Source organism: Garra rufa, unplaced genomic scaffold, assembly GCF_049309525.1.
Source record: "Garra rufa unplaced genomic scaffold, GarRuf1.0 hap1_unplaced_682, whole genome shotgun sequence".
NCBI lineage: Eukaryota > Metazoa > Chordata > Actinopteri > Cypriniformes > Cyprinidae > Garra > Garra rufa.
The window spans coordinates 1-12,373 of record NW_027394947.1 but is presented as its reverse complement, the minus strand read 5'-3'; the positions used below and the strand labels follow the sequence as shown (position 1 = coordinate 12,373).

The window sequence follows — 12,373 nt, the reverse complement described above, 5'->3', positions numbered from 1 at the left end:
CTGAAAAAATATATATACTCAGCTGTTTCCAACATAATAGTGGTAATGTTTTTTTTTGAGAAGCAAATCAGAATATTACAATGATTTTTGAAGGATCATGTGACTGAAGTAAATTAAATTTTAAAATATATTAAACTAGAAAAGTTATTTTAAATAGTAAAAAAAAAAATCTCAAAATTGTATATTTTTGCTTATTTTTGGATTAAATAAATGCAGGCTTGGTGAGCAGAAGAGACTTATTTAAAAAAAACATTACATATCATATTGGTAAAAATCTTTTAAAATAAAGTATTTTAATTCTTTTCTCAAAAAGAAAATGGAATGGGAAAAAATAAATCAGTTTGACTTTAATCACTTTGTCTTGACAAGTAGCAAAAAGTAACGTATAGAAAACTATAATAAGCTGAATAGCTTAAATGACCAGCAACATGTTTTTAGGTTCATGACAAAACTTTTTCCTGGAACAGACATGATACTCATAGCACTTACATAAATCAAACAAACTGACAAGACCATTGAGGTCCCTGAAAGTGTTTAAGGCAGTTCACTTTAAAGCATAAAAATATTTATTCACACAACTGCCACAACACATTAAAATATGTTGTGGCTTCATTGTCATACAGCAAAACGTGTTTATAAACCATAATTTGCCAGTGCAGATTTGTACTAAAACAAAACATGATGTTTGACCATTTTCCCAGCTGTGTAGTGTTTCTAATACAAATTAATCTTTTGTTTGCAACAAATAATTAACTATCTTTTCTAACCCACAAATAACAATAGGAAAAAGTGACTAAACCAGTAGTGTTTTACTGGTAGAATGTTGAACACACCCTCCCCTCAGTCTCCAAATGCACTCAAAAGTCCTTTTGTTTTGTCTTTTGTTACTCATTTGGTAATCATTCAAGTACAACTGTGGAAATGAATCTACAACAGAGTGCCATTCTCTGCAAGCTGCTTTACAACATTTTGCTTATTGTCCTGTCCAGCAGTACTAGCGCTCGGCTCCGCTTCATCCCCTTCCACCATGAACACAGGCCAGTCAGAGTCTCTAGTGCCCCTCTCCATTGATTCAGACTGGATGCTAAGGTTCATTGAGGAGGGATCCTCATTGCTTGTAGTAACGAAGGTGCAGCCGTCGCAAAGTCCAAATCGCTTCATTCCCTGGGACACAATGCCTGAGAACACTCGACGACAGCCTTTGCACACAATAGGCCAGGTGGAGCGATGGACCTTTAAAACAAAATATACATTAAGATGCAAATAAGGAATTAAAAATAATAATAACGTATGACAAGAACTCAGAGTTAATCTGTGTCAGAACAAATTTATAATAAATGTCATAACTTTGATAGAAAGGTATGTAATGAATTAGGCTAAATAGCTGTCAGCTGGTCCCCTGAATGAAGAATTTTTGGGTATAATGTCACAGTTTACTTTATTTTGCCATCCTCACTTACATAAATGAACTATAGTGTCCTGCACCCACTAGTAAAAAAAAAACATCAAAAATTATATCTGCTGTCTGAATAATTTTTGGTTTGACTATATAATACATGCAACTTTACCTGTACACATACATTACGCTCATGTAAAGCAATTTATGCTATACAGCAAGTCTTAGCAAAGTGATTGTTTATATTGCAAAAAATAAAAAATATTACATTTGAGATGTCTTTAGGTTAAAACGATGATCTTATAATGTTTTGGGTTCAAATCCCAAATCGCATGCTTTCTGTCAATGTAATTGTTGCAAGTTGCAAAATTATTTTGTTTTAAGGTAGTTATTTCTATCTTTTGCTGTAGTGTGTCAGTAGGAAATATCAGTTTACATTTCCAAACATTCATTTTTGCATTAATTGTAATAATCCAGCGATATTTTTCTTTGCACAAGGAGTCTAACAACAGCCAGTGCTCCACACAGAGATCAGGGCCCATATTCACAAAACATTTGATCTTACCACTAAGAGTTCTCCCAAATAGCAGTAAAAGTTTTTAGCTAAGAGTTTTCTCTTAAAACCTATTAACAAAGTTGCTGAGACAAACTTTTACTAAGGAATAGAGAGAAGTCTTAAGCGGGGTCTTAAGGGCGGGGTTGACCTCGTTGCTATGGATGATGTCAGCATGCTTATTAACTATGCACACAGTGATTGGCTGATAGGGGAGAAGTCTCTGTCAAAGATTTGTTCATATAAATATTGTGGAGCATGATATAATGTTGCCATATTTAAGTAAAGTAAATAAAAAAAAAGTGTTACATTCAAATAAAAATGCTAAATTTAAAATGCAGGCTAAGTGTCACAAATTAAACAAGTATATGTTTTGTATATTTTGTCAGCCTTTTACAAGTGTGCTTCTCATAAACATTTAGCTGATATGCACATAAACAGCTTTATTATTAACAGAATAGAATAATCATGGCTGATAGTAAGTAGGGTAAATTATCTGTACATTTTTGTTCTGGAAGTGAACATCTCCTTTAATGCAGTTACAGTGGCTTGCAAAAGTATTCGGCCCCCTTGAACTTTTCCACATTTTGTCACATTACAGCCACAAACATGAATCAATTTTATTGGAATTGCACATGAAAAACCAATACAAAGTGGTGTACATGTGAGAAGTGGAAGGAAAATCATACATGATTCCAAACACTTTTTACAAATAAAGAACTGAAAAGTGGGGTGTGCGTAATTATTCAGCCCCCTTTGGTCTGAGTGCAGTCAGTTGCCCATAGACATTGCCTGATGAGTGCTAATGACTAAATAGAGTGCACCTGTGTGTAATCTAATGTCAGTACAAATACAGCTGCCCTGTGATGGCCTCAGAGGTTGTCTAAGAGAATATTGGGATCAACAACACCATGAAGTCCGAAGAACACACCAGACAGGTCAGGGATAAAGTTATTGAGAAATTTAAAGCAGGCTTAGGCCGTGTTCACACTTGCCGTCCTTTTTCAAACTGCCAGCGTCTGTTTTACATTCTAATCCTATGGAGTAAACCGTCTTTTCAAAAAAGCCCTAGTGCTTTTTTTAAACGCCACCGCCAGCGTCTTTTTTTGCAGCTCAGAGCGTCTTTTTAAGTTGAAAAAAGTTGAACTTTTTTTTAAGAAAACGCCCTACGTCAAGCGCTTTTTTGACAGCTGACCAATGACAAGCGAGTAGCGGGACCTATCGTTTCCATAACAACAAAAACAACAAGAAAAAACGGAGTTGCCGGTAGATAAAATTATCGTACTAGTTTCGGAGCACAAGGAGTTGTATGATATGAGTAAACAACTCTATCATAATATACATCACAAAGAGGCTCTTTCTCGACATTTCTTCACCACACAGCACTACGCTACTGTTGCAGCTGTTGTTATAGCAACAAAAGACGCACTCGGCTGCTTTTTGTAACAGAACGCTGCCAGCTTTTTTTTTTTACTAAAAAAACGCCCTAGTCAACTTTTTCTTGTGAAAAAAGACGCCAAGTGTGAACACGGCCTTAGGCTACAAAAAGATTTCCCAAGCCTTGAACATCCCACGGAGCACTGTTCAAGTGATCATTCAGAAAAGGAAGGAGTATGACACAACTGTAAACCTACCAAGACAAGGCTGTCCACCTAAACTCACAGGCTGAACAAGGAGAGCGCTGATCAGAAATGCAGCCAAGAGGCCCATGGTGATTCTGGACGAGCTGCAGAGATCTACAGCTCAGGTGGGGGAATCTGTCCATAGGACAACTATTAGTCGTGCACTGCACAAAGTTGGCCTTTATGGAAGAGTGGCAAGAAGAAAGCCATTGTTAAAAGAAAACCATAAGAAGTCCCGTTTGCAGTTTGCCACAAGTCATGTGGGGGACACAGAAAACATGTGGAAGAAGGTGCTCTGGTCAGATGAGACCAAAATGGAACTTTTTGGCCAAAATGCAAAACGCTATGTGTGGCGGAAAACTAACACTGCACATCACTCTGAACACACCATCCCCACTGTCAAATATGGTGGTGGCAGCATCATGCTCTGGAGGTGCTTCTCTTCAGCAGGGACAGGGAAGCTGGTCAGAGTTGATGGGAAGATGGATGGAGCCAAATACAGGGCAATCTTGGAAGAAAACCTCTTGGAGTCTGCAAAAGACTTGAGACTGGGGCGAAGGTTCACCTTCCAGCAGGACAACGACCCTAAACATAAAGCCAGGGCAACAATGGAATGGTTTAAAACAAAACATATCCATGTGTTAGAATGGCCCAGTCAAAGTCCAGATCTAAATCCAATCAAGAATCTGTGGCAAGATCTGAAAACCGCTGTTCACAAACGCTGTCCATCTAATCTGACTGAGCTGGAGCTGTTTTGCAAAGAAGAATGGGCAAGAATTTCAGTCTCTAGATGTGCAAAGCTGGTAGAGACATACCCTAAAAGACTGGCAGCTATAATTGCAGCAAAAGGTGGTTCTACAAAGTATTGACTCAGGGGGCTGAATAATTACACACACCCAACTTTTCAGTTCTTTATTTGTAAAAAATGTTTGGAATCATGTATGATTTTCGTTCCACTTCTCACATGTACACCACTTTGTATTGGTTTTTCACGTGCAATTCCAATAAAATTGATTCATGTTTGTGGCTGTAATGTGACAAAATGTGGAAAAGTTCAAGGGGGCCGAATACTTTTGCGAGCCACTGTAAATATTAACCTCACAAACAAACAATTTACCCTTTGCTGTTTTACAACCACACATTCAGATATCTTCCAGGGCTAATGAAGACTTACAGAAATTGCATGAGTGCGAAGATGTTCTTGTCGTGTGAAACGTTTGCCGCAGACCTCACAAGGATACGGCCTTTCTCCTGTGTGGCAGCGGATGTGCCTCTTCAAAATGCCCTTCTGTTTGGCTGTATATGGGCAGAAAGGGCATTTGTGCAGCCTCCCTGCATAAACACACATATATTACAACACAATTAAAAAATTAATTCCCTGCATCTAAATATTTCTAATTCCATAATAGATAGGAGAAAAACAATATGTGAGCCAAGTAGTACAGTCAAACCAAAAATTATTGACCACGTTTTGTTAAATACCTTTCTATAAAAGTTATCTGACATTATCGAGATGAATTTGTTCTGACACAGTTTAAAGGGGTCATCGGATGCCAAACTAACTTTTACATGTTGATTGAACATTAATGTGTGTTGGTAGTTTGTGTACACAACCACCCTACAAGAGTAATATCCCCTTTTTAAAATCAGGTCATTCTCAGCTTCTTGTCTGTGTGACGACACACAGACAGAAGCCGCTCCCACGATTGTTGATTGACATGAGCACCTTACCTTAGACCCGCCCTCACTGAGCTGAAACTGTCCGACTCCGATCGCCATTGTGTCGACTCGGGTGCAGGGGAAGACAAGAAAGTCTCAGATTGAGCGATTGAGGTGTTCTGTTGTTAGATGTAATAATGAACATAGCAGTGGTCATTTACTCCCGACATCTGAGCCGCTGAAGATGCAGAGGATAACGTTACTTTCATTTTTAAAAGGAAAGCGCCAATCCCAATCTACATATGCATCTATGATCGTGTGAATCGTTCCTGATGCAGCTTTACCCACAGCGGAAGTGAGTATAAGGGTTTTTTATGCATCTTTGCAAATGGCCTTTCTTATTAATGTGTTTGTAGGCAAGTTTCGCCGCTAAATGCGGCTAAAGTAAACATTACGGCTCATCTTCCCAGGCAGGGAGGGGCGGGGCAAGCAGAGCTCATTTGAATTTAAAGGACCATGCAATAAAATTTGTTGATTTTTTTGGAGAGTTGATTTTCACAAAGTAAAAGGGTGTTTTTTTACACTACTATTGAGAATTTTTAACCAAAGTATATTATAGACTTTTCATTAAGACCCTAAAGAATCATATGAACTTATGGAAAATGGGCATCCGATGACCTCTTTAACTCTTGAGTTTTTGTCATATTTTATTACCATTTTCTAAACTATAGCAAATAAACTATGATAATGTAAAGAAATGTTGAAGGTGTCTGAATAAATTTTGGTTTGACTGTCAAATGCAAACTACTTCAAATGAGATTCTGAAGTGTGCATCTGATGGGACACTTTAGTTCATGGGAAATTTTGAGAATGCCATTGAAGTCACACCAGAGCTCAGTTGACAGTGAAAACATGAATTTCATTCATACTACACATACTTTTTTAACAGTTGCAAAGTTTCAAACTAAACATAGTACCTACTGTGTAGTATGCAATTTTATTCAGCATCTCTCACCTGGATCATCCCCATACCAGTCATTCTGAATCTCCATCCCACAATGCCCGGCAGAACCAAGCATGTCATCGCCACGGCCGAATCCACCAACATACCCCATATTCTGGGAAAAGTGTTCATCACGGTTAGGGTTCATCCCTGATCTGAACAGCACATCTGGAAACTGCTTCATTGGGCAGTTAGCAAATGACACAGAGGAGTGCTCAGTGCTAGGAGCTGGGCTAGTGTTAACAGTTCTCTCCTCGTCCTGATTTGGGACTTGATAAAGAGTTGTGTCTTTGGATTCCCGTGAAGATTCGCCCTCCTCATCAGGGTCATACTCTATTTTGGGATGCACCAAACCTAGAAGCAAACCTGGGGTGGATGAGTTGACTAAATCTGGGCCTGGACTAATTTTCAGTGGAGCATTCATGGGAGGATGGTTGGGAAAAGCTCCTTGGGAGTTTTCACCTTCAGAGTCTTTGCTACTGGTGGCCGCTGGTGTGCAGATAGCAGCCGTTGGGGCGTCATCAGGGCTGAGGGCCTCTGTGACCTGACAGGTCCTTTGGTCGGTGTCGGAAGTGGATGCCACGGGAGCACCAGTGGCTGAAACTGGGTTTTCACTATTATCCAAGTCCTTGTGTCTCTCCCTCTCCCTGTTACAGATCTCCAGGGATGATTTGATGTAGCCCTTGCAAAAGTTCACCACGTCCGTCATCTGCAGGTAGCTCGCAGCTGACATTATTTCAATGACATTGTCACTGCGCAGGTCCAGGTGACCTGAATACAGAAAGTCTAGGATGAAGGAGAATGCCTCGGCTGTGACGATGTCCAGAGAGGCCGTGCTATGTCGTTGGCCATTGTCCTGCAGATAATGCACCAGCAGTGCCCGAAAATAACCACTGCTGGCGAAGAGAATGTTCCGATGTGCTTTAAATACACGTCCTTCTACTATGATGCTGCAGTCACAGAAGAAGTCCCTCTTACGCTGTTCGTTCAGCTCGGACAAGAGCCGGGACAGGTAGGATGGAACCTCCATATTCACTGTATTACAGCCATGTGTTTCTCTAGAAGAACAGAGGTGAATATATGAATCACAATGATGATTAAAAGAAAAATATTTTATGAAATAATTCCATACTCTCAAAGTGCTATAACATTTGACATAGGGTGACCAGATGCCCCTGTTTTCCAGGGACAGTCAGTCCTGGTTTTTGGTGTCCCGTTTCCATAAATGTACCAATTTCTTGTCACACACCTTAACTATACCAGATGGGTGAACATACACTACAATATGAGGAAAAATAAATCAATTAAAATAACTAAACAATTACATTCACAGAAAGCATGTGATTTGTGTTTAGAACCCCAAACATTATAACATCATTGTTTTGAACCAAAAACATAATTATAATTACAGTTGAAGTCAAAAGTTTACATACACCTTGCAGAATCTGCAAAATGTTAATTATTTTAACAAAATAAGAAGGATCATACAAAAATGCATACTGACCTGCATAAGAAATTTTTGCCATAAAAGTTGAATTTATAAAAATGACCCCATTCAATATTGTGTTGTTACCTGAATGATCAACAGCTGTTTTTTTGTGTGATAGTTGTTTATGAGTTCCTTGTTTGTCCTGAACAGTTAAACTGCCTGCTGTTTTTTGTTTATTTGAACTCTTTGCAACAATGACTATGATTCTGAGATGCATCTTTTCACACTGAGGACAACTGAGGGACTCATATGCAACTATTACAGAAAGTTGAAATGATCACTGATGCTTCAGAAGAAAAAACAATGCATTAGGAGCCAGGGGGTAAACTTTTGAACAGAATGAAGATGTGTACATTTTTCTTATTTTGCCTAAATATCAATTTTTTTTCCATTAAGTACTGCGCTTTAGAAACAACAGAAGATACTTACATGTTTCCCAGAAGACAAAATAATTTAAATTCACCCTGATCTTCAAATTCAAAAGGTTTTCACCCCTCGGCATTTGTTATGAGTCCCTAAGTTGTCCTCAAAATTATACAGTCATTGTTGGAAAGGGTTCAAATACACAAAAATGTGGAAAAACCAAAGAATTTGTGGGAACTGAATTTTTTTTATGAAGAACAGCGGGCAGTTTTCATTCAGTTAACAACAAAGAATTAAGAATCAAGTGTATGTAAACTTTTAAATGTACTCATTTTTTATAAATCACAACTATTATTTTCTCTTGTGGACTATTTGTAAACGTCTTTTATGTTACAAATCTTATTCAGGTCAGTACTAAATAAAAAACAACAACATGCATTTTGTACGATCTCTCTTATTTTGGTAAAATAATTAACATTTTGCAGATTCTGCAAGGTGTATGTAAACTTTTGACCTCACCTGTATATATGAAACCCAGCTATGCCAAAATGCATTCTTCTATTCTCTCATTTTTAGTTAATAGATGATGATAGTCCATTGTACTAGGAAATTTACAATTTCCTTTTCAGAAGTCTAGCCACATTATATTGACTATCATACTAATATCATATTGTTAATCCAAAATACACTATGCAAACATTTAAAGTGTAATATACTTTATAGAAACGAAAAAAGTATCTAAAACAAATCGAATTCGCGCTACATATTGTTGGTGATAATTTATGAACAGAAAGGCGATTATGTCTACCGTTATGTTTTACAGCAATGAATTTTAAGCGAATATATGAAGCAGCAGCGATCACTGCATCGTAACAAATCCAGCGCACTCGAAACAACTCGGAACAGCAAAATTACTATTATCCTTTGATGCTAAAAACTCATTTGTTTATACTCACATTTAGGTGTCTGTTTGGTTGTTCTTCATGGTGGTCCTTTAAAAATGTCTCCCTGTTTGACTGCTTCCTGATTTCTACGTTGTACTTCCTGTCGCTTTCCATAGCAGCGGGAGGAGGAGTGTAAACCGCTCGCTATCCCCTATATAGTGCACTAGGTTGGATGTAGGCTATTCGTTCAGTAGTTTATACTCACAATGCACACTGATGTACCCTCTCTAAACACTATTGCCCGTTAGCAGTTAGTAGGCCTGTTCCATGCCCACAGGGTCCTATGTTCCCAGATAATAAACACACGACAAACAGTTAAGTTAAATTAAATTAATTAAAGTATTGGTTAGGGACCCCTCTTGCTGGCTGTAACTTTTTTCTTGAACCATTTTAATTAAAGCAATATTAGATTAAATTAAATGAAAATTAAAAATTAAATAAAACTACATGAATGTAATAAATTACAGTTTTTTAGGCATTTAATGGCAAGTGCTTTCTCCCATCAGTATCTAATTCACTGAGTGTTGGGATAACACGTTATAAGTAACGCGAGTTACGTAATCAGATTACCTTTTCCAAGTAAAGTAATGCATTACATTACTTTTTCAAATAAATAACGCCACTTACTTTGTTTTCCCATTTATTTTATTTTCCCTTATTGAGAGAAATCAGGAGTAAGTTCATAGGTGTTGTGTGCACTGTATGAATATGATTGTTACTGTAGTTCTTGACTATGTGATCATGCATTTTATCTCACTTGCACAAAAACACATTGAGTATTCCTTAAAATAAATAAAAACAGTAAAATGCAAACTCGAATATGCGAATATGACGCAAAGCTGCAATAGTGAAATATCATTTAAGTATTTAATCTCATTTCATGAATCGATATCTTTGCTGCTGATCTACGACGATCCTATTCAGCCATACGAATAAGCAAAAATGGCTTTAGTTAAACAACATTTGTGTTTCATTGCACACTGCACAGTATACAGGTAGCACAGCTGAAAGGTTTGTTTGAGCTGCGCCCTCTACTGTACAGACGTAAATTTACATTTCTGTCAACCTGAGGCTTATTCATTTGACTTTTGCTGTAAAAAGGGCTTTTACATTTGCCAAAAATTAAAAACAATCAGACGACAAAAAGTAACTACTTTTTTTTTAAGTAATACTAACGAATTACTTTCCATAAAATGTAACTAAGTAACGCAATTAGTTACTGTTTTAGGGAGTAACGCAATATTGTAATGCATTACTTTTCATTAAAAGTAACTTTCCCCAACACTTGCAAGTAACTGTCACACCTATTTAGTGCCTTTTCATGCCTGTTTGTGTAGATGGGATTTTGGAACAGTAACAAGTAATGCAAAACTTTATAGTAATTAGTACAGTAATATAATTACTTTTTTAGATTACTTATCTTTTTTTAGAGTAACTTAAAGGGCCAGTTCAGCCAGAAATTCTGTCATTAATTACTCACCCTCATGTGGTTTCAAACCCGTAAAACCTTCACAATCTCTGGAACACAAATTTTGATATTTTTTTTAAATCCGAGAGCTTTTTGACCCTGCATAGACAGCAATGCAACTGACACGTTCAAGGCCCTGAAAGGTAGTAAGACCATCATTAAAATAGTCAATGTGACATCAGTGCTTCAACCTTAATTTTATGAAGCTCTTTTTGTGCGCAAATAAAACATAGAATGTCCATCGCTCTTAGTTCATCGTCTGTATATTCTGGTTTAAATAAATAAGACTGGGCAAAAATTAAAGTAATCCTCTCTGTTGAAATCTTCAGGCAAGTTTACGAAAACTATTTTATGTACATTGTGTGTTGTCTTTTGCTTGTAAACAAAGTGCAGTGCATCCGGGTTCTATGTCAGAACAGCTCCTGCATCAGCAGCACCACATGCATGTGTTGTGGTATTCTTGTGAATGTGTTATTGTTAAATAAAGACGTTATTTTTGTTTTCTTTGTGCACAGAAAGCATTCTTATATTCGTAACATTACGCGTGAACCACTGATGTCACGTGGACTATTTTATTGATGTCCTACTAACTTTCTGAGCTTTAAACGTGTCAGTTGCGTTTCTGTCTATGCAGGGTCAGAAAGCTCTTGGATTTTATCAAAAATATCTTAATTTATGGTCTGAAGATGAACGAAGGTCTTAACACTTAGGCTTTTTTGAACATGTCTCTTTGCCCGATTGATGTGGACTAATGTACATGTCTGTCAAGGCATAACTTGAATAGATTTTAAAAGGAAATGTTCACTCAAAAATAACAATTCCTTATGTTGTTCCAAACCTGTATGACTCAGCATCTACAAATTGCAAAAGAAGATATTTAAAGAATGTTAGTGGGGACTCTCTATAGATGAGTTAATAGCCTATTCATGGTGTTAAACAAAATTGCTAAATCACTGTAATCCTGTTCCTCAACTTTCCTGTCTGTCTTCACAGTCCCATAAAAAGAGCGAAAAGCATCAAAAACAGGCAAAAAAGTGCAATAAACACTATCACCAGATGAGGGAGCAAAATCCCTGAAACAGTTGGCACTGCTCAGCGTTTCAACAAGTGCACATTTACACCGCTGTTAGACAGACGACAGGGTGATGAACAGCGCATTCATATGAAGCAGTTTATTTTCAGCATAGTGGTCGACCACTATTGTGGGGGCAAGATGACAAACTTACATCTGCTCTGAAATAGATCCCACTCTGAGTGTGGACTGATGTCTTCACAATGCCCATAACCTAACATGCCCATGCTGCCAGCTCATGTCAGACCATGTGCCTACCCCCATTGTCTGCAGTGGAATGTGTGTTTATTTGCTCTCTTTAGCCCCAAAATAGCTGTTTTTTAACATTTGGACTGAGATAAAACAAACATGCAGTTCCTGCCGCCTGCACCGCACCCATGCATCACAATCCACAGCTCTCGAAAGTGATTTTTAACACTGATGGGTCACCGGGTGAGTTATTTGTTTGCAGAATTTTCCCATGGTAAAGCCACAGAGCACAAAGGCTTCATGGTGGCCCCTCCAAACCGCAGGGTAGGCGAGTGGACATAAGCCGCCATACACCCTCTTTTGAAAATGAAATTTATAGCACCTCATAAAACTCTATTCATCCTTATAATTCCTATATACAAACCAGAGTGCTGTCCACGAATCCTGTAAACTTGAAACTACCCTGAATTAAATGCTTAGCCTTTAAGATGTAGTGGCCCCGAAAACAACCTTATTGCCATTCTTAGATCTCATCAGGTGCTTCTTATTATGACATTATGAAAGAAGGATGCAAGTGAATATTTTCCTGTCATCCTTTGTGAAAAGACAATGTGT

General features: G+C 37.7%; 1 protein-coding gene across 1 annotated transcript; it reads right to left on the bottom strand.

Moving 5' to 3' along the window:
* Positions 1-327: 327 nt before the first annotated feature.
* zbtb8b (zinc finger and BTB domain containing 8B) lies at positions 328-9,100 on the bottom strand. The gene is made up of 4 exons (XM_073833049.1): positions 9,042-9,100; positions 6,246-7,291; positions 4,746-4,903; positions 328-1,233 (listed from the first exon to the last, which is right to left on the bottom strand). Exons 2-4 carry the CDS (start codon positions 7,261-7,263, stop codon positions 928-930), a joined length of 1,482 nt encoding a protein of 493 aa, XP_073689150.1. The 5' UTR covers positions 7,264-7,291; positions 9,042-9,100; the 3' UTR covers positions 328-927.
* Between the last annotated feature and the right edge of the window lie 3,273 nt (positions 9,101-12,373).

Bases quoted from the DNA above. Each gene is read 5' to 3' on its own strand.
- zbtb8b (XM_073833049.1), bottom strand. From the start codon at position 7,263: ATGGAGGTTCCATCCTACCTGTCCCGGCTCTTGTCCGAGCTGAACGAA. The intron at 4,904-6,245 runs GTGAGAGATGCT...GTGTTTATGCAG, and splicing joins CTGGTATGGGGATGATCCAG to GGAGGCTGCACAAATGCCCT. The intron at 1,234-4,745 runs GTAAGTCTTCAT...TTTGTTTTAAAG, and splicing joins TTCGCACTCATGCAATTTCT to GTCCATCGCTCCACCTGGCC.